This window comes from Copadichromis virginalis, linkage group LG4 (genome assembly GCF_057382275.1).
Source record: "Copadichromis virginalis isolate Kocher_CV1m ecotype Utaka linkage group LG4, C_Virginalis_male_GT1.1, whole genome shotgun sequence".
NCBI classification, from domain to species: Eukaryota; Metazoa; Chordata; class Actinopteri; order Cichliformes; family Cichlidae; genus Copadichromis; species Copadichromis virginalis.
In genome coordinates this window covers 18,014,014-18,036,049 of record NC_140621.1, presented here as the reverse complement: position 1 = coordinate 18,036,049, position 22,036 = coordinate 18,014,014, and the positions used below count along the sequence as shown (strand labels likewise).

At 42.3% G+C, this 22,036-nt stretch overlaps 1 protein-coding gene across 10 annotated transcripts in view; it reads left to right on the top strand.

Annotated features, from left to right (window-relative positions):
• cacna1aa (calcium channel, voltage-dependent, P/Q type, alpha 1A subunit, a) overlaps positions 1-21,746 on the top strand; it is an 86,092-nt gene extending 64,346 nt beyond the window's left edge. For 4 of the 10 annotated variants that reach the window (XM_085453934.1, XM_085453930.1, XM_085453936.1 and 1 more), the window contains 11 exons: positions 348-475; positions 1,618-1,714; positions 5,721-5,826; positions 6,374-6,481; positions 8,790-8,890; positions 10,467-10,582; positions 10,685-10,817; positions 12,238-12,351; positions 15,089-15,305; positions 15,553-15,824; positions 17,418-21,746. In XM_085453934.1, the coding sequence (XP_085310060.1) occupies positions 348-475; positions 1,618-1,714; positions 5,721-5,826; positions 6,374-6,481; positions 8,790-8,890; positions 10,467-10,582; positions 10,685-10,817; positions 12,238-12,351; positions 15,089-15,305; positions 15,553-15,824; positions 17,418-18,212 (2,187 nt within the window). In that variant the 3' untranslated portion in view covers positions 18,213-21,746. Of the gene's footprint in view, positions 1-347; positions 476-1,617; positions 1,715-2,585; positions 2,683-5,720; positions 5,827-6,373; positions 6,482-8,789; positions 8,891-10,466; positions 10,583-10,684; positions 10,818-12,237; positions 12,352-13,585; positions 13,625-15,088; positions 15,306-15,552; positions 15,825-17,417 lie in introns of all 10 variants that reach the window. The other 6 variants (XM_085453937.1, XM_085453940.1, XM_085453939.1 and 3 more) reach the window with 5 other exon arrangements.
• The last annotated feature ends 290 nt before the right edge of the window (positions 21,747-22,036 follow it).

Genomic DNA, 22,036 nt, shown 5'->3' with positions numbered 1-22,036 from the left:
GACAAAACTTAACATAACATCATGTGACCGATCATAACATCGTAACATAATGTATCACGATATAGTATATCATAACGTAACATGAAATACCACATTGTAACCTGACATATCGTAAAATTGCATGACATAACTTGGTATAACGTAATATGACATAATAAGACATAACAAGACTAACAATAACATAAAATTGTCCATCTTTTAGTTAAAGCTGATTAAGTAAATTAGCATTTCACGTCACAGCTATTAAACCAGTGATTTTGTGAAATCAGTGGCTGTTTGTAACTTTTTTTGTAACTTTTCTGTTTGTATGTGTGTCGCTGTGTGTGTTTGTGTGCATGCATGCGTAGATGCTGAATCTGTTTGTAGCTGTTATCATGGACAACTTTGAGTACCTGACTAGAGATTCATCCATACTAGGACCTCACCATTTGGATGAGTATGTCAGGATATGGGCGGAGTATGACCCTGCTGCCTGGTGAGTTATATAACGCCTATACTCAGGTGTAAAGAGGCACAAGCACAAGGAACAGATCTGTTTACACATGTAGTACTTGCACATATATTCATAAAATTATACTTTTAAGAGTTTGTACATACAACAACAAAGACACTATTTAAAACCTGATATTTAGACACCTTTAATGCATCTTTTTCTCTATATTTTAATAAGCTTGCCCACACAGAGAGACGCAAGAAGTTAAAGCGGCTACTTCTCCTTAATTTTGAGATTTTCTTTTCTTTTTTTGGTGTGAAGACTTTTTTTTAAAGTGATACAGTGAACAAGAGAATTGAACACATACAAGCATCGGCTTTTTAAAACATTAATTTACTAAAGAAATAGCTGCAAGGGGGCTGTAACGGATCTGAGTATAACCTCATCAGACATCTGGTTATCTCTCTCACACCGTACAACCCCTCCCACTCTGTCCTCGCCTTTATTGTAAACTCCCTTCACCCCTTCCTAACACTCTCCCTCTTCTGGAATCGGTATACTGTCAAAAACTTAACACGGCAACGTCTACACTCGAAACTGAAGCTTCCGTGTAGTCCAAATGTATATTGTAGACATGCTAAGTTTCATGGTATCTGTATTCCAGTGCCTGTGTTTTTCCCTCATGCCTTCCTATAGAATGCACTACTATAAATAGAAAATACAAATAATATGGTGTGCAATAAATATGCTGTGCACCATTTCTATTGTACAGTTGTGTTAGGATTGCCTTTCTTGAGACTAACATGCTATTTTTTAACCTCTAAGGAAACCAAGTAATAAACAAAGAAGAAGAAGAGAATACAATAAGAAGGCACTGTTTAGGACAACTTTAAACAGAATGTGCCATTCAGTTATGTTTCTGCTATTTCTGTATGTGCATGTAGAGTTTGTATAAGTGCATTCAAGCGATGTCGTAAGAGTCAGTTTTTACAGTTCTTCTATATTGTAAAGTATTTCCAGATACTGTGTTCTTGTCAATCTTGTATTCTTCCTCCCAATGTCCCCTCTTCTTTCTTGATGTGTGTGCCTGTGTGTGTGCGCGTGCATGTGTTTTTCTTGTGTGTGTGTGTGTGTGTGTGTGTGTGTGTGCGCGTGTTTGTTAACTCCCTGTATTCTTCTTGCAGCGGGCGCATACATTATAAGGACATGTACAGTTTATTACGAGTTATCGACCCGCCTCTTGGCTTAGGCAAGAAATGCCCCCATAGGGTGGCCTGCAAGGTTTGACTTCCATTCAAACAAAACTTCTTAAATCACTCTTGCTAGCCACAGCATCCAGGAATGGAGTGAATGCCGCTTTGTTTTCTTCTTCATTTCAACTTTACAACTTTGTTTCCACCATTATCGACTTGCATTCTGAACTGCCGAGAGAATGTGCGGGACAATGCAGACACCCAGAGAAGCATGCGAAATGCATTAACCGAAATAGGGAGGGGTAATTCACATCAAGGCGTTTTATCATGTTGGAAAAAATAATCTTTTTTTTTTTTTTAATATATGAGCATTTTTTTTCCTTTTGCTTGCTGTGGAGACATGGCTATAATGTAGCAAGCTACGGTCGCCCACTGTAGTGTTGCATTGTTCTTGGTTGTTGGGGGGTTGGGGGAACGACAGAAACTGCATTGACACTTCTTCCCTCACTCCTTCCTCTTCCTTTTCCTCTCCTGTCTGAGCAGGAGCAGCTTGGCGCCCGCTGTCAGGCTCTGCCTGTTCTGTTCTTGCACAGAATTATCTTCTGATACTACAAGAGGATATTTATTCCTTAAATTCTTCCTCTTGCTCGCCTCCCTATCCACTGTCATTTACCCTGTTCTCTGATATGACAACCTGTTAGAGAGTACTGTTACTCAAAGAGAAGCCACACAGCCAAAACAGTCTCTCCAAATCCTCCCAATAACCTTGTCTCTCTGTTGTTGTTTTTTTTTAAACATTGTTTCAGTCATCTCTCTCTCTCTCTCTTGCTTTCTGTCTATCTTTCTCTAAAATCTTTTCTGCTACTCTTTCACTCTCTCTCCATTGTATTTCTCCTTCTTGGAATATCTGCATCTCTCTCTTTCTTGTTAACGGGGTGGTGGCATGGCTGATGATGCAGTGGCAGGATCAGTTGCAGGGAAATGTATGACATGCTGAGGCACATGAGTCCTCCACTAGGCCTCGGGAAGAGGTGTCCAGCTCGGGTGGCCTACAAGGTCAGAAAGGCCCCCATCTTCACCCAAGTCTTCTATGGGTGATGTGGGTTTTTTGGGGGGGAAGGCTATCTAGAACAATGATTTAAATTATCAACGTGGTGTAAACTTTTAGTGTCATTGTTTCTTTGGTTCTGTTCCTGTTTCTTTTTGTGGAAAGTGGGGGTGGGCTGGTCGGTGTTGTGACGTTGTGTGGTGATGTGGGACTTGTGGGTGGAGGTAGCAGGATGGTTAGGTTGACGGGTTTAGATAAGGGGTCTGTATCCACAGGAGGGGATGACAAAGAGGGACCTTCTCAGCTCATTTGCACCGTGTACAGCTCACATACACAAAAGCACAAAAGGCACACACCTCACGATTAGTAGTGTCCTCGTTTAACTGTATAGATCAATGCTGTATGAAGACATTAAGACACCTATTAAGCAGATAAACGTGTCACACATGTAGGCACCCTTCAATACATACACTTACACAGAAGCATGCGTGTGCAGCAGGGCTTGGAAGGTCCATTAGACTTATGTCCTCTGACTCGTTCCATCCTGTGGATGAGGTAGACGCATACACAGAAACACACAGAAATAGGTCATATCAACCTACACAGATATTTTCTGTTACTTCTCATGGTAGAGAGAGCAGAAGGGCTTGTGTCAGTGATGTGTTTTCCTCAGAGAGCCTTTGGTTGCCATACAGAAGCAGTTCTTTTTCTGTCACCCTTCATGTAGCAGCTCCAAGCCCCCAAGCAGCCTTTTCTATCTGCAAGTCCAATCTTCTCTTTGTCCTTTGGTTCTGTCGTCAATGCAGTTCTATTCTGTTTCCAGCCCCCCCCCCCCCCCATTATCTCTGCATATTGCTCCCTTCTCCACACATGTACACTCCCTCACTTTCCCCCCTGCATGGCCAGTCCCCACCAACACCACCGCATCACTCCTGCACATGCCCTATTTGTCAAGTACAATACAGGTACAATGGATATCATGCAAACCGTTAGATTAAGAATATACTAAACATTAATAACACATTTACATTACATGCTACACGTGATCAGGTTAAAAAAAATCTTTTTCAGATTACTGTTAGCCTGAGGAGGCAGCAAGCCACACAATCTGTAGGCACAGACGATCACTCCATTGCTTTCTCCACCTCCCACTTCTCTTCCAGTAGAGCTGGGGCAAATAGTGCAGAGATTTTACATGATTTAAAGCTGCATGTGATTAAACACGTTTATCCGATTACATAAAAGAAGTCAAGATTGCTGACGTTGTGATCTGATACAATGTGCTATTTGACCCAAGCTTTTTAACTCTCTACTTTTCTGTTTTTTAATTGAACATTTTATGTTTAACACCCGCCATCATCCAACTTGGGCCTATAAACTTTCAAACTATGAGCCTCCTTCCTGAAATGTAAAAGTAAAAATACCAAAATGTATCCTGGTAGGTGTGCTTAGCATTCTATAATGCTTTTTATGCATGGTTGAGCATCTTTGTCTTCTCTGATAAATATTACTAGATCCAAATTTATTTAGCATAAGTCTCAATTTGCTTTCCAGGCGAATCTAAATCTTAACTAGGACCTTCCATCCAGTCCACCTAATAGCTATCCTTTTAGTGTCGCTGCTTTTAACCCTTGATCTATTCTCTCCTGAAGAGAGACAGCATGGCTTTTCAGGCAGGACTGCTTGCTTTATTTTTTTTCCCTTTACAGACACAGCCAACTAAGTATGGCAGTGATTCCTTTTCTTTTTTTACATTACATTGTTTTGACTTTTATTTTTCTATTTTCGGTCACTTTTTCTCTTTATGTGCTCCAGCTCATAACCTATTGATTTTTCTTTCTCTATCATCTCTTTCCCTTAAGCTTTCCCTTTCAGTTCTTATTATATCTGTTTTCTGGCAGAAGAAATATTTCGCTTCACCTCATATTTCCTACACACGCCTGGATTATGTTCACCTGAAAAATCATTACGCGTCTTAGCACCAGAACAACGCTTCCATGGTGGGCTTTTTTTTTTGTTTTTGTTGTTGTTGTTGTTTTTTTTCCTCTTTTTCCACAGAACGCTGCTCTCTCTCACCTATTAACCCTTCGAGTCTATACCCATTTGTTCACACATTTGACATCAGAAAATGTCAGCGTAGCCTCATTGTCTACTATTTTTCTTAATGCCTCCGATAACAGCCACATTAAAGCAACTCACAAACTCATTTTAATGTCGCCAACAGAGGATGCTTTCTGTGTACAGCTGCACAGCTGCTTGTCCTGTGAGGCATATTGTGCCTGCATTGCATGCTGCATGGGGGTGGAACGCGCAAGAAGGATTTGGGGGGAAAGACGGATTAAAGGAGAGGCATATTTTTGGAATGTGGGGACGGGGGAGATGCATGGTGCGCTGCATGTCTTGGATGTCGCCGGGTTGTTGTCTTTTGTCACCAAACATGCATGAACATCACTCTGTTAGTTGATGTAAATCGTATTATTCGTGTGTGTTTGTTACTAACCAACAAGACCCGCAAAGGATAAAACCAATAAACAAAAACCACAGTGTTCCTCTTTCTTAGACCAGTCCCTCGGTTGGCTTATTGGTTTATCATCTGGTCTCTGTTGTTTTCACTGTGAACCTCCAAAGCACTAGGGGGAGCTCTGGATAATAGTAACTGCTGCTCAGCCTGTTCCTGGACAGTTATGAAGCAAATAAGAATGTGATTCTGAAAAAAGTCTCCACTAATCAATTTGTGACTTATATGTTTAAAAATGAACAAGAATTTGGGCATTACTACGACTCTCTTGTCACTTCAGCACTCATAATCACATATGCGCCTAATTTGACACTTAAGTCTGAGCCACTATAGGCTGACAGACAAAGTCAGGGCCTGCTGCAGATGCTATGCACAGCTCCTTCAACTTCCGAACCCACCCCCTCTTCCCTTCTACCCACTCTCCTTCCCTGCTACAAGCTCAGAGCCCTTCCCCCTTTTCACCTGGAGGTTCCACATGCACCCCACCTTCTCCTCAATGTTCTTACTGCCTGACTGGCTTCCTCGCAGAGATTGCTCCGTATGGATCTGCCCGTGGCTGATGACAACACGGTCCACTTCAACTCCACTCTCATGGCCTTGATCCGCACAGCGCTGGACATAAAGATTGCCAAGGGTACGGACAATTTGACTTTCACTTGTCACATTTTCACATGCTTTCTTCTTCCTTCTCTCTTAACCCCAACATCCTCAAAGCAGAATTGTCTTTTCTGTGCTGAACCAGAAACTTCGAACTCTTCTTGATGCTCAATCCTCTATACAGCAACTGATGTGTTGTTATTTCCAAGGCTTTAGATTCTATATGTAGAACTTTTCTAGATTTAGCGTGAGGCTGAAGGTGAGACTGAATGTAGCTCACAAAGTTGATTGCTTGTGTTTCACTTCAGTTGTGAGCTTATATTAATTACATGACTAATAAAAGGAACCTTTTTTTTTCTGTTTGTCTGTTTCCATGTTTGTATGTCTTTTCCCCCTTTTCCTTTCAATCTGAATGGCTATAAACAATGTGTGTAATTTTGTGTGTATGGGTAAACTTTCTTAATGTGCATTTTTCTGTGTTTTGTGTTCATTTGTGTTCTCATACTTGGGCATGGATGTCCATACATGTGTGTGTGTATCTGCATGTGTGTGCATGCTTCTTTTTTTTTAATGAATATGTCTAGGTGGTATCGACAAACACCAGATGGATGCAGAGCTAAGGAAAGAGATGATGGCAATCTGGCCCAACCTCTCCCAGAAGCATCTGGATTTGCTGGTGACACCACACAAGTGTAAGTGACCAGAGTTTGGGTAAACCACAGCAGTGCCATTTTCTGCTACCACCTAATGCTCCACCATTGTTCCTCTCCATGCCCCCTGAGGTCTGCTTCTCCAAACCAGTCTTTTTCCAGTGCTGCACCCTCTGAATCAGCTTTCACATCTGTCTCACACATCAGTACTCAGATTGTGTGAAAATGATCATGAAAAAACAGAAGCACAGAAACAAGCTGCATGGTAGACACAAAACAGCTCCACACACTCACGCAATAGTGCAGTATCTTGAAGTGGAGATCAATAAAACTGACTGAGACTGAACTACACAAGGACAACAGCTCTTGACTGAAAAAACCCTTTCTCCATCATCACTGAATATATCAAAAATGTCCAATGGGTGGCAGTGCAATAATACAGTCTCCTGCAATTCCAATCCATTACACTCCTCCCCTAATCCCCAATTATCCAAAACAAGGAGAAAAAAAACTTCATTAAATAAACTACAACACTGGTTCAAAGATTCAGTCTTTCAGGTGGTATTCGTACTTGTTAAAGGCAGTGCTCTGCTTGTTGTTTCTCTGTAGAAACTGGAGTCTGTTAACTGCTACATACCCTCAGAAGTAACCTGAGCTTACTGGGATGAATTTTGGTTGATTGTTGCAGACCACTTCTTCTGGTTATCCATAAGAAGCTAAAAATTATGGAAATGTGAAATACCCACTTGAATCATGGGGAAGTCATGCTTGCCCATCATATTGCCACAGGGGCTGGCCGCTTCTATCACAGCAGCGGAGCCTCAGCCTGTCATTTCCTGGCATGTGCTGCAGTTCTTTACCACCACCCCTTTCCAGATGGAGCCACCACAACTAGCTTCTTGCAAATGCTTTCATGTGGCAGATGGCCACATGTTCGCGATGTAGGCCATTCAGCGTATTTGCTCTTTGAACTGTAGGAGCTATGACCGTCACTTCCTAGAAGACCCATCTTTGAACCACACACAGCCCAGTTGGATGTCTATAAGAATGTCTCGAGTGCGTCATCGTGTACGTGATTTGGCCATCTGTTCTAAGACCTTCGTGAGTGAGACAAAAAAAGTAATATTCTTCTTCTTTACCCGTATCACTGCTTCCCATCTAAAGAAATGTATCTGCATTTTCATTTCCTGATGACTTTCAATAATACTCTGTCATGGTTAAATACTGTAAGTATGGATACCCAATGCTGCTTTTTCAATACAGCCAGAGTGGGGATGGCTGGCTCTGTGCCCGGGAATTGCCAAGAGTGCTCTCTAATCATTAATGAGGGTAAACTTCCTCCTGTAATAATATTTATGAAACTTCTTTCCTTCGGAGAATGACAGAGTGTACTTTCTTATGCATTTGGGCGTATTTCCTCTCTGACTCACTCATGACGTAAATTCAGCTGACTTTTCCTCACGTCCCTCCATCAAATGAATAATGACAGTAACAGACCCTGATGATTTATTTCGGGCTAGCTGCAGCGACTTCCTGCTATGATTGTGAACTACTGCTGTGTTGCTTTTTGGCATTTTTAATGCTGCCTCACACTTAAAGGGCTTTCTTTGCATGCTACAATACAGTACATGGAAAAATTCTGCATGCGTTGGCCATAATAGGTCAGCAGCCCAAGAAAAAAAAGGTAGTTGTGAACTTTTGCTAGTTCAGGGTTACAAGACTGAAGCTACCATCTGTGTCCAACAGGTGGCGGTAAAGTATTCATTTGCAATCACAAAATTACAAAATGAATACTGCATTTTTTTCCCTCCTTAAACTCACAAACGCAAAAGTCACCATTCCTTAACATTCACACTTCTACCCATTTCTGTGCCTGAGATCAGAGGGTGTCCTACTATAGATAAACCTTCTACAGATGTCTTTTCACTCCGTGGCAGGCAGCTTTATAGACTAGGGGCAAATCTCTCTTTTTACCATTAGTTATATTGAGGAAAGTATAAATCAGTAGTTGCTCTCATTCTGTGATGCCTTGATGTGCACAGATTGTATCTCTTTTTAAACAATTTTAATCATTTTACTGGAGACCACAGTTTGTTTAATATTACACACTAAACACGAGCCATATATCAGAAGGAGATTGTTCAGTTACAGCATTGTACTTGTGACACATAGAAGTGTTTTTTAGAGTTAACTGAAGTTTTTAATCAGCCTGGCAGTGAAAAGACTATTTTCTCGTATGTTCATGTATGCAAGTGCTTCCTGTGCGCTTGCCTCACACCTCTCTACCATTCCTCATGCTCAAAGACCAAAGAGCCTGATCCTGCAGGGTAACTTGTCATTCTCTCTGCAGCGACCGACCTGACAGTGGGGAAAATCTATGCCGCCATGATGATCATGGAGTACTACCGGCAGAGCAAGATCAAACGTTCCCAGGCTCTTCGTGATGAGCAGGTACTGCCTGTCTCCAGTGAAGTAACACTCTACCTGCATCCGATCCTTTAAAATTAAAGGCAGACTGACGTGCTGAAACCGAGGCCACAGGTCTGTAACTTCATCTATACAAGCCCGGACTGTGACAGCATTCGTTCAGATTAGGGAAGCGTGTCCATTCAATTACCTATAAAGGCAAACGCAATAACTTCACAAAGGTAATGCTCAGAAACAATGCTGCCACCTTCTGGGCAAAGTTTGTTACACTAGCACTGAAATTCTTGAGGAAAAAAAAAACATTTTCCTCATACAGAATGTAGCAGGTTATTTTTTTCACATTAAGCTAAAATGTTGTCACAATCCCAAATGTGCCCATGCCTGAACCTGATGGGAATCTTCACAATGGCTTCTTTAGCTGAGCTTGTGTCTTTCCTATATCAACTGCTTGTAACAATACACTACCTTCTAACTCCCTGTTACCCATGCTTGTCACCTTGGAAAGGTATAGACCTCCCTCACAAGATGATATGTTATCAATGCTGAAATTATGTGATTCCTAACATTATTATTCAGCCGTAATATAAAGGTCTGCTTGCACTTAATATTGTCATTGCACGTGTTATGTATTATGAGATACTTCTCATGATGTTCCCGAAACATCAGCAAGCCACTGCCTTCTTTATTATTTCTGATCCTCATTATTTTCTCCTGCCTTCAGTCCTTTGCAATGTTCCACATCCACACACAGACGCATTTCTCACACAATTGTTTTTATACATACTTTTTATCACACAGTCTGCGGTGTGACTTTACTAGAGCCTCAGATCTCAGCTACCATATTATCTAGAAATGCAAAGAGAGATCTATGCAGTGTTTCATTATAGAAAACGCAACTAGGCCAGACCGGATCACACAAGTTTTAGATGTGCTTTACTTGTTGGGGTTCACATTGTGTTTATTCCTTGCAAACTAATTGGGATAAGTAAACTGAAAAACAAAAGAAAAATAATAAAATAATTTAACAACTAAATAAAATTTTAGATTTAAGTGGTCATTAGTGGACATTAGGCAGTTGTAACAAATGTAGCAATTCTTATTTGACACGTGCCATCGTGTACTTTACCTGCCTGCTACCGGCTTCTTGCTGTGTTTCTTTGCTACAATGTCCTCTATCATTTTAGAATAGGATCTTTTTTTTTTAATTGTCCTGCAAATGTTTTTTTCTTCTCTTTTTACATACCCACCCCCACCCATTAAATTTCAGCCTGTTAATGCATCAGATGACAACCATAATGTGATAGTTTGCTGTATGAAGCTCTGGATGCAGTGGTTGAATCCCGCTTCCTCACTGATCGTCATTTTGCTTTGATCCCAGAATGACATCTGAGTCTGCTCATCTCTCTCCTTCTGCTAGCTGCTGGGCATTCGTTGCTCTTGCATTCATCCCTCTTCCATTCTCCCGTTTGCCCGGTCTCGCTTCAACCGGCAGCCCCCTCTCTCTATCCCCTCTCTTCATGCTCTGCCCTTGTTCCCCCTCCCCATTTCCCTGTCAGTCTGCCTGATAGCTGGCGACGGCCATGTTGTATATCTCACACAGAATCGAACGCCATTACTATTTCAGCGCGTGGAGCCACCTACCCCCTCCCAGGATGGGGGTCCGGGACTTAACAATGCCCTGCCTCCTCCTGAGATGACAGACACCACCAACAGCCTGTGAGTTGGACACTTCTGGATTATTTTCACTTTACAGGAACAGGTTTGCTGAAGAAAGACATACCCTTGACTTGTTAATATGTGTTTGTGTGTGTGTCACAGGCCGGTGGAGGGAGGTGTCCCGGAAAGCCAGTCGTGGGTGACGGCTCGCGCTCAGGAAATGTCTCAGAAGGTTGGCAGCTGGAGCCCTGAGGGACACCCTGTGGATGGCCTGGGAAGCATGACCAACTCTCAGGTAAAAGCACACACACACACACACACACACACACTGGAAATGGCACAATAAGCTGGCCAGAGACCACACAGATAATAGTTTGTGCCGTGTTACTTGATGTAGTTCCCAATTGCAACTGAGGACAATTACGTGGTAAAATCTTCACTGTTCAAGTTTGTAATTCCGTATCCAGGCTCAGCAGTGACCTGCTCATTTGTAACACCTGATTTTTATAGAGGATTAGATCAAATCAGGGCAGCTGATAAGTTTATTTAGTTTTTTCCCAGTATGTTCATTGTTAGGAATACTCTCCCATTCTTATGGTGTCGTAAGTTCAGAGCTCAGACTGCATCACCGTTACTGCACTGTTGCCTTTATCATTTTACTGAAGTTGTTACACTTATTTCCTGCAGTTCCTCTTTTTTGGATTCTTCAGATATCACTAACATTGAACATTTCTTTGATTAGCTCCATCTCTCAAACCTGTCTCTACACACAAGTCTTTTTATTTTATTTTATTTCTTTAAAATCTCACTGAATTGTTCAGTGGCTATATATCTCTGCATCTCATTTGACTCAGACTGGTTCATGTCTCTGTTTTCATGCCGTTAAACATGTCTGCTTGTAGACCTCGTGCGGGGGGAGGGTGGGGGTCTGGCAGGTGCATGCATCTGTCAGCCCTCTTATTGTAGCCACCTGTCCACAATCAGCAGAGCTCTAAAGGAACGACTAAACTCAGCAGCCAGAGAGACAACCTGATATTCTTTGATTATCAGTTCAGATTTAACTAAAATGCGATTTACTCCAAACAAAATCGAATTTTGCAAATTTGCTACATAAAATTTGCATGTTTCTGATTAAAAAAAAAACCCCCAACATACTGGATTTTTGATAACTGCAGTGCAGCTGACCCACCAGTGCAGTTTCAGTTTTACATAACCTCATTTAGTGCCCACAATGTACCAGGACCTGCACCTGGCTAACATTATCATCTGATCAGATTTCTTTTTTTCTTTCTTTTTTTCCCCTCATGCCTCTTTTTGGCTGCACGTGGTTTTTTCCTCCCAGAATCCACTCCTGCCGTGACTCACAACCTCCTCCATCTGGCATTGAGTGCCACTAAACAAAAAGGGAAACAACAAATCACCTTCTGCTCGCATTTGTTGCAACTCAAGTGACAGCAGCATATGCAAACACAAAATTGGATTTTGGTTGGAGTATTTTCTAAAGACCAAAACACACAATTTCCTTTTTTCTGTTTGATTTAAAAATGAAAACAACAATTAAAGACCAAATTATCCAACTGACATGATTTTCCTCTGGGACCTTCAGCTTTCTGCTCTCTTTGGATAACCTTTCCACCTTACCCCCCTCTCCTCCTCCCTATTAGTTTTCATGGCAGCCAATCACACCACCTCCTGCTCTCCTGCTCTGTTTACAGACGGTAGAGATGAGAGAGATGGGGCAGGATGGTTACTCGGATACTGAGCACTTTCCACCAATGGAAGGCCACGGCAGGGCCGCTTCCATGCCCCGCCTCCCAGGCGACAACCAAGTGAGCAGCATTCTCACCTTTCCACTGTCCGTTGTCCTCATTGTGTCCGCTCCTTATCTCCTTTTGTTTGGAACAATGACATTCACAAAGGTCTGACTCGTTGCTTATGGATTTCTTGCTGCGGCCTCTTGAATCCAGAGTGGAGAACGTTTGGGACGAGGTTGCGAACGACAAACTTTTACAATCACTGGTTACATTTTGCGCTGGGTGTCGTGGTTGCAACCATGATGTCCGCTAGCATATCATGACAGTATTTCAGGGTAAAACATGTAAATGTTTTGCTGACATGTTGACCTCCAGGCTTGGGTTCACAAGGACCACAGCAAGGCAAAGTCAGACCTTTCATTCCTTTCTTTTTCTTTTCTCCCGACTGTTTTGCTTTTCTCTTCCCCTTATCTCTCTTTCACCTGCATGGAGGTGTTTTCGGAAATGCGGTTGCCTTGTTTTCCATCCCACACCCTCATCCATGTTAAACTGTTTCATATCTCGGTGAGTGCTCTGGTTGTCATTCACACACGACACATTTATAAACCACACACAGACATGCGCAGTTCTCTACCCCCACACCCACCCCACATTATTTCTTCTTCTTTTGTCAGGACCGTGATTTATTTATCTTTTTTTTTCTCGATTTGCTAAACTGTCTCTTCCTTCCTAGCAGAGGTTTTCCAAGTGCCGAACCGGGCTTCCCCCCCTTTATTAGCAGGACTGGTTCTAGTATGATGTTGAGTGTTACAGATGTGTGCGTGTTTGTGTGTTCTGGAGCTTGTTTTTATATGTGTTTTTCGCTGATTATCATCATTGATGTTGTGACCGTGTTTCTGTTGATTGAGCACTTTCATGGTGATCTTGTCTGTATAACACTCTCGTGGCACCAATCACCCCCAGTATTTGTGGTAAGTGTATCTCTTCCACCCTCGCTGCTGCTTCGGTGTCTAATCGGACCTTCTTTCTCTGTCCCTCCTTTTCTCTTTCTCTCTCTTTCATCTCTCCACTCTGGCACCCCATCCTCTTTTTGGGTTGAACCTCAATCTAACGCTTTTAAACTTGTACTCCTCTTCACCCTTCCTCTTTGATCACTGCATATCACACCATCCCTGTCTCCCTTCCTTCTCTCCCTCTCCCCATCACTTCTCCTCCTTGTTTTGTGTTTGCGCCACATCCATACATTTGGTGTATTTGTGGCATTGTTTGTGTGTGTGTGTGTGTGTGTGTCTTCTCTGTGCTCATACAGCAGCGGAGGAAAGGGAAGCAACGTGGCAGTAACCTCAGTGTATGTACCCTGTCTTCTCTGTCTTCTCCCTCCTCCCCTTTCTCTTTATTCAAGTCCCCTTCTCAAACATGTCTTTGTGTTGTGTGTTTTTAAGCAGGGGTTTTCTTAAGATGTATTAAAGCAACCATTTTTAGCATGAACTCATATGCAAGTCCAGTTTCCAAACCAATCCTACTGACCCTTAACTACTCACTCGTGCACTTAATGCAGAAAGTTTGGATTCGGGCTGAACTCTGCTTGTCCCTTCTCATCATTTACGGTCATATGACTGTCTCCGGGTCTTCCGTATCTCTGTCTCTCTTTACTCAGCTGCTGCTCCTGGTGCTTCGTTGTCTCATGTCCTCATGCCTGTGTGCTTATCTTTGTGTTGTTGCTGTTAACAGTCTCCATTATGAGTCTCCATTCACGACTACCTACCTGCATGCTAGAACTTAGATCTTTTTGTTTGAGTGAGTGTATGCTTGCGTGAATGTATGTGGTGCGTGGTTAGAGTGTCAGAAACAAGGAGGGATATGGACATACGTGCATATGAATGGATATGTTTATAGGATTCTCAGTGCTACTTCTGTGAGGCCAGTTAATCTGCCAACCCATCTTCTGTAATTTAATCTGTGACAATTCACAATGTCTACAAAACTTGCTCAGCTCAGCTGCAAAAAGGATTTAGCACTGAAGTAACCTGATATGATTTTCATGCCCAGGTCATCAACTTGTGGCACCATAGGCGCTGTCCTGCTGTCCTGTCCTGCCTCAGGTCACGAGGCATCGGCACTGCAGAGGAATGTCGTTAGCAGACTCAGGACATCCCCTATGTACATGCATGGTTGCAGGGAAGCACGCTGAGACAGAGCAGAAACAGAAGAGTTTTGTGCAGCCTGGAATGCGCCATGTTCGAGGGCATTAATGAGTGGTGAAAATGGAGAAGTGCTGAATTGACGCTTCTGTCCCCTTTTTTTCTTTAACATTACAAGTTACAGAAGCATGGAAGGCATGGTCGCTTGCCATCATCTCTTTCCCTGTGCTTCCTTTTGAATTTTTTTTTTAATCTTCTGTATCAGGGGTCGGCATCTGAGCCCTGCACCAGGTTTGAATGTTAATACAACACTGCACTGGCCTTGCTTTAGCCATGCTTAGCTACTGAAATACATGGATGGATTGTTTACAAGCACTAAACTTGGCTAATGGGTTTTTTTGCCGACCCCTGCCTTATAAATTGTATGCAATGTCTCTGTTTATGAAGTAGCATGATTGGGGGTCTATGATTTGGTATAGGTTAAAGGAAGAAGATCCGTTGAGGGCTTTCATAGAAACAGACCCCAGTTAAACCCATATATACACCCCTATACATATCTGTTATCCCATTGTATAAATGGAACACCAACCTGACATTCAAAGGAAACACCTCTCCTTGCATTTCTCTCTCTCCCTCCATCCCTCGGTGGTTTCTTTCTCTTCCTCTCTTAGACCATCAATGACAGCAGTCCAATGAAACGCTCCGCCTCCTCCCTGGGCCACAGCAGGTCTGGGCGTGGTCACAGAGACAAAGGAGGGGCAGACGACTACAACATGGAGCATGCAATCCCAGAAGAGGGAAGAAGTTCCAGACACGGACACCGGCGAAAAGACCGGAGCCATCGGGCATCTGAGAGGTCCCTCTGTCGCTACACTGAGGCTGACACAGGTGGGTGAAACCACAAACACACACACATTTTTTGCATAATTGATCATTTGACAGGTACTGTAGAAGATATTTCCACTATCCAGAACTCATTTTCTCTAACCGTCTCACCTTCTGCAATAAATGAATCCAATTTTTGTTCAACTGAACAAAAAGCACATAAAAGTCTTTTTGTTGTTGTTCCAAGGGCTGCTAGAATGTGTCGCTGGAGTGCAATAATAACGAACCCCTCTAAACACTCTGTCATCAGGCCTGGGCACAGACCTAAGCACAACCACTCAGTCTGGCGACCTCACGTCAAAAGACAAGGATCGAGACAGGGATCGCGGCCGTTCCAAAGACCGTAAGCACCACCACCATCATCACCATCACCACGGCTCTGTGGACAAGGAGCGCTATGTAGCAGAACGAGGGGGCGAGTACGTCCACAGGCACTCTCGCGACCGTGACCGGGAGCGAGAAAGGGACCGGCGCTGGTCGCGATCTCCCAGCGAGGGTCGCGATTGCGTGACACACAGACAGGTGGGCTCCTGGGGTATTGAGTGTACTTGATATCTAGGCTGGAAAAACACACCTGTTGGTTTTTGAGGAGAAAAATAATTAAATAAATATTGGTCAGACACATTTCAAGTGGTCTAATATTGGGCCTCTAATTTGATGGTAGTTAACTGGTGGACTATCAGCTAGAAAAACCCCAATAACCTTTTCTGGCTGTAACCAAATACAGTGCTGTATAGTCTACATAAGGTGTAACCTTTTGATGTAGTTATGTTAGAAATGTTCCTCTGATTGGAAACTGTATAAAAAAGATAGATGTAGCGTGACATCACCTGTTGGTTTGTGGACTACTGTTTTGAAGGCTTGTTTCAGTTTCTTGAATCACCGTATGGTGGCTTCACAATTACAGGCTAGCCGTACTTTAAAAAATACACAAGATATAAAATATAAACATAATCATATATTAAAATTAAAAATCATTCTGTAATAAATAAGAATTAAATATAACAATTAAGCCATAAACTCATTAGCAAAAAGTATTAAGTAATATGTGTCAAACAGAATCATTTTCTTGTTGAAAGCCAGAAGGGTTGCCCCCTGCTGGCCAATAGAGAGAATGCAAGTTTAATGCACCAGTCTCAGAACCTAGGTCCAACTTTTAATAAGGTCTTCTGCCCTCAGATTAGAGGCCATTGTTTAATTGTTGGCATTATGTTAATGACAGCAGATAGCATGTGTATCTTTATGTATATTTGTATATACATTTATGTTTCACTATATTCACATAAACATGCATTATTGTTGGTATAATAATGCAGAAATGAGTAAGAAGTGTTTGCTACCAAACCACCAACAACCAAACAAATATGCATAAAGAATGTATATTTGAGTACCTTATTGCTGTTCCCAGTTGCCCTGTCTAAATGTTCTGTCATGCCCTCCCCACTATGTTTCCTTATGACATTCTTTTCCAAGCTTATTGCCCACTATACTTTAGACCTAAATTTTCTTTGCTCATGAATTTTTGGTAATGCATATTATTTAGCTAAACACGCTGATTTTGTAATATATTTTAATAATTACTGCAGGAACAACAGCTTTCTTTAAAGGGGAGGAAGTGGATTTTCTTATTTGAATTTGTGTTATACATACATGCTACACAGCTTGCTCAAAATAATGCAAAACCAGACACATTTTATGTATGTTTAGTTACCATATTTACCCTGTACTGCATTTGTTATCCTGGAAATCAACCCTTTATCCTTCTTTTCTCCTGTCGTCTTTTGTTTTCTTTCCTCTGCGTAACATGTTGCTTTTTTATGTATGGTCCTGTTTGAAATCTCATCTTTTTTATCCACATCATCTGCTCTGCTCCTTTTTAATGCCTTTCATTTCTGCCACTCTTTTATGGATGGTGCTTTTATTCTTATTGTTGCTGTGGATCTTGCTCTGGTCCTTTTCTTGCTTTTCTATCTGGACTCTCTGTCTTGCGTTCTTTTCCTTCTCTCTCTGTTGGCTTCACGCTAAATCTTTACCATCCTCTACTTTATTCTACATGTTTTGTCGTTGAATTTGTGGTTCGTTTTTTTTATTTGCTTTATTTCACTTTTTGTGTAGGGCAGTAGTTCAGTCAGCGGAAGCCCTGTCCCCTCAACCTCGGGGACCAGTACACCGCGGCGGGGCCGTCGGCAGTTGCCTCAGACCCCGGCAACACCCCGGCCCCATGTTACTTACTCCCCTGTAGTCCGTAAGGCTATGCCCACCCCTCCTGGGGTGGCACAAGGCAGACCCTCAGCCCCAGCTCCTGCCCCTCGCCGCTTTTCTCCAGAACCTTCCCAAGGCCAGGGTCCTCCCCCCGCTGGCCTTCAGCTGGGCCACCATGGCACACCACGTCATCAGCCCCCACTGCGCTGGGGAGACACAGGTGGAGGAGGGGGCTCTATAGAAGGGGATGGATGTTTCTACAACCAGGACTACCAGGACTACGAGCCCCATCATGAACCACCTGCCTATGAGCCAAACCCCGTGCAGGGGGGCAACCCGCACCCTCATGCCAACCACCCACTGCCACCTCCCTCACAACCACAGCAGCATAACCCCCATCCCCTACCTCCCCCACAGCCACACCCAGTCAACAACCCCCATCCTCAGCCCAGCCGAACCTCGCCTAGAACTGTTCATCACGCGCCTCCGCCAACAACGGCTCTGACAGGGCCTGTGCAGGGCCAAGTTCAGTCTGCCGCCCAGCGCCGGCTACCCAACGGCTATCGTTCTTCATCACCTTCCACACATGTCCACGGACCCCCACACACTGGTCCCCACAAGGTCCCTCCTCCGGCTGGGCATCCAAGGGGTCCTCGCAAAGGCTTGCATGAACCCTACAGTGAAACGGAGGATGACGATTGGTGCTAGCCTCTGGGGAAGGGGGTGGGACTTAACAAGGAAAAAAAAATTGAAATACCGAAAGAAGATGAGCCAGAGCACTGACTGCCAAGGGAAAAAAATATAAACGTTTCTTTCTTGTCTGTTCGATTTGTTTTTCCCTCTCCTCCACTGCTGTCTAAGTGACGGTGAGCTACATGAAACAACCGGTGTCATGGGATGGAACAAGAATGCAGAGACAGAATCTGGAGATCCAAAAGCGATACGAGGAGGTAACGAAACACCTCCGCGTTCTGCTCGCGTCTTGTCGATCATTTCTTTTGATGCCAAATGAGACCAAACTGGAGGAGCGTCAGACACTAGTCTTTGTGTCTTAAATTATGCCTCTGGCCATGAGCTATAGCCACTTACAAGATGTCAAGAGTTGCGACTCGACAAAAGACACTTTACAGTCAGAGACAAAAATGAGCGACCTCTTTTTTTGTTGTTGTTGTCGTTTGTTTGTTTTCTTTGCTTCTCTGAGCTAACTTCTGTTAAGTTAGCTGCAAAAAGATTTCAAACCAACCCTCCCAGCCACCAGTTGAATATTGATGAGTTTTATCATCTGTGTTTTTAAATACAAATAAACCTGACACAGAGCCCTCCACCTGTAAGAGGTGAGGGAGGCTAAGTGGGTGGGAGAGTTGGGGAGTGTTGCACGGGGGTCGACGAGTCCCTCCGTGGACATCTGGAGGAGAGGATGGGTGCATCTGGAGAGATTGCACTCCTCCCAGAAACAATTTAACCAACCTCAACCTATGACCTATGAGAGGGAAAAAAATAGTGGAGGATGGGTTTCAGAAACAGAGAAACAAACTGTTTTCTGCAGTATTTCTTCTACTCCTGGAGCTGCTTCTTCTTCCTCCTTCTCTTCTACTTCTTCAAAACATTGAAGCTTGAATCTTCTGTTGCACCCCCACACAGCTTCGTTTTTTGTAGACTTGCAGAGTTGTACACTCTATGGAATCCTGCATGAATGATACAAAAGAATACTAATAATAGCAACACTGAGAATCTACTGTTTGCAGAGGGAAAATGTTCTTCAGTCCTGTTTTTTTTGTTATGGTCTGCAGGGTTTCTCTCTCTTTTTTTTATTTATGATTAAAAGTGCTTTCTGTTTTTCTCTCTCTCTCCTCTGAATGATATTCCTCTCTCTGTACCTTCACATATGCTAAAAACACCAGTGGCCCGAAAGTTACATGGAGATTGGATATTTACTGTATGTATATCTAGAGGGAACAAAATGATAACTCTTCTGCTTGCTCGTCTACTGTCTATTCCGTGCCAAATGCCTGCCATTGATACAGCTGGAATTGTACTTATTTTTGTGGAAGTTACCTTTTTTTGTAATTAAGGCTAAAAAAAAATGGTTTAATGGGACGCAGGGTATAAACATGGATATGGTGAATTATGTCTGACAAATCAGTAACATCTCAAAAGTCTTCCAGGGTGTGGGGTTAACACAGAGGCAGCAGAAAGAGACCAATAGAAATGTGCAGAAAGGAGAGAAACTCTTCATCTTTGTTTTCTTTGTTGCTGAACGTATTAAGGGATAAACTTATACCATCGTTTGTAAAGATCATGATGAGCGTGAGAATGAGGCGAGTTCTCCATATTTGGTCTTATATTTTCTTCTGTGTGCTTGTTTTTATTTTGATCTTTGAAGATTTGAAAATAATCCTTTTTCCAACCCTTGGGTGGCGCTGGAACACACCACTACACTGTGGGAGAATGAGTTATCAGGAGGACAGAGCTGTCCTCTTACTCTGAGTCTTCTTCAAAGTTAATAACTATTTGAAATTTGTACATCAAAATGCATTGAATTGCAGGTTTTACAATCCACTCGCCATCGCCTTTGACCTACAGATGGCGCTGTGTGACAAATAGTGTCCCGGTCTATTCACTATACTTATACAGTGAGTGCACCAAAAATGCAGTTTAGCTCATTCTCTCGCTAGTAGACCGCCTTATCTGTGTAAAAATCAGGTGTGTGAGTCGTATTGTAGCAGATGGGCTGGAGAAAGGATGCCTGGGCCTCGCTGTAGTCCTAAAAATCACCTGCGTTCTGTGTGTATCACTCTTGTATAAGTTTCAGTTCTCTCTGTGTGCCTCAAACTAACACTTTTCACTAACGCACACCACCGTCAGACCCAACATTACTGTTATTTTTTACTTTAAGTTCCTTTTTTTTTCTCTCATTCTTTTACTTGACCCACATCTTACCTGGAGGCCTATCACATGTTGACCAGAGAATGCATTGAAAAAAAAAAAAAGAAAACACTGCCTATTAGTGTCTTTCCAACCTCAGTGGAATGTCACAAAAAATATTTCTCACATCACTACATGTAAAATTAGAAAGCACACTAAGGTATGTAGCTCCTGGTTGTGGTGTGTGTCAGTGGGTTTTTGCGTGTATGTATGCACACGGGTGGGTGTGTTTCAAATAAAATTATGTTTTGTTTTTCTGAATGCTTTTTTAAAAAATTCTCCAGAACTCTTCTGAAATCTTAAGACATTCAAATCAAATCATTGTAACGACCTTCAGCTCTGTGGTTGTGCGTGTGCGTGCGTGTGTGATGTCAGTAAAGCCCCTCCCACCTGCCCCCTCCACTGAATGGAACGTGCAAAGCCCCAAAATGTTCACCTTCCATCTTTGTGTATATGCTGCAGTAAAATCCACTAACACGCTGATTAACCACACAAAGTCTTCAAAAAGCAATGTAAAGTCGCTACTGGGGGAAAAAAATACATAAATTTAAAAAAAAAATGTTTTTTTTCCTTTTTGTTCGTTTTTCAAGTACAAAAGATTTTAAAAAAGGAAAAAATATCTAGTTCCAGAAATGCATGTGCTATGTGCATGCCACACCGTGGGTTAAAAAGTCATCTTCAGGACATAAAAGAAAAAGCAGATTAATTAATTCAGAGGAATTAAAAAAAGAAAAAAAAGAAAAAAGTGATATATAAATAGATGTTTTTAAAAAAGCAATGTTTCCTTTTTTTCCTTCTATTTTTGAAAACAAAAAATGTTTTAAAAACTTAAAAAAAAATCTAAAGAGTAAAAACACAAAAAAGAGACTTTGGTGAGAGTCAAAGTCCTGTTTGTTTTTCTTCTGTTACATGGGGTTGAGGCACAGCACAACCATGTTCAGGACACCATGAAAAAAAAAGAACTGTTTTTAATTTAACAGAAAAAATAAAAATATAAAGAAAGAAAAGAAAGTACAGTTCAGACGATGGTGTATTCTTCCTTATACTTTTGTGTTGGGGAGGGTCAAGGGATGGAGGAGATCGCCAAAACTGTTGATGTACTTGTTAAAAACTGGCTGATGGTCCTTTGATCTCTCACTCACTCTCTATTTTCTCTCTCTCGCTCTCTCTCCCTCTATCTCTCTCTCTTTCTCTACCCTGTCTCTCTCACGCTCTTACCTGTCACACTCTCAGCCAGTCTCACCGCTATTTCTACCAGTGCATTTTGTAATTCCAAACAGAAACTCTTCCTAAAGAATAAAATCCAGAGAGAATGCATACTGCTTTGTGTCATTTCTTTTTTGTGCGCCAAGTCCTCTTCAGCTTTGAATTTGCATGTGTGTGTGTGTGTGTGTGTGTGTGTGTGTGTGTGTGTGTGTGTGCCCTAGGAAAGTGCATAGGTTTCTCAGTCCATTTCCTCCACCTGTCAGTCAGTCAAGAAAAATAAACGCTTGTAAGCATTACTCACAGAAAGTGAAGGCCACACATGAACTTTAAAACTGTACTCATATTTCTTGGCCACATTACCTTTGTGTAGTATTATCACAAAAAAACAGCTAACAACTGGT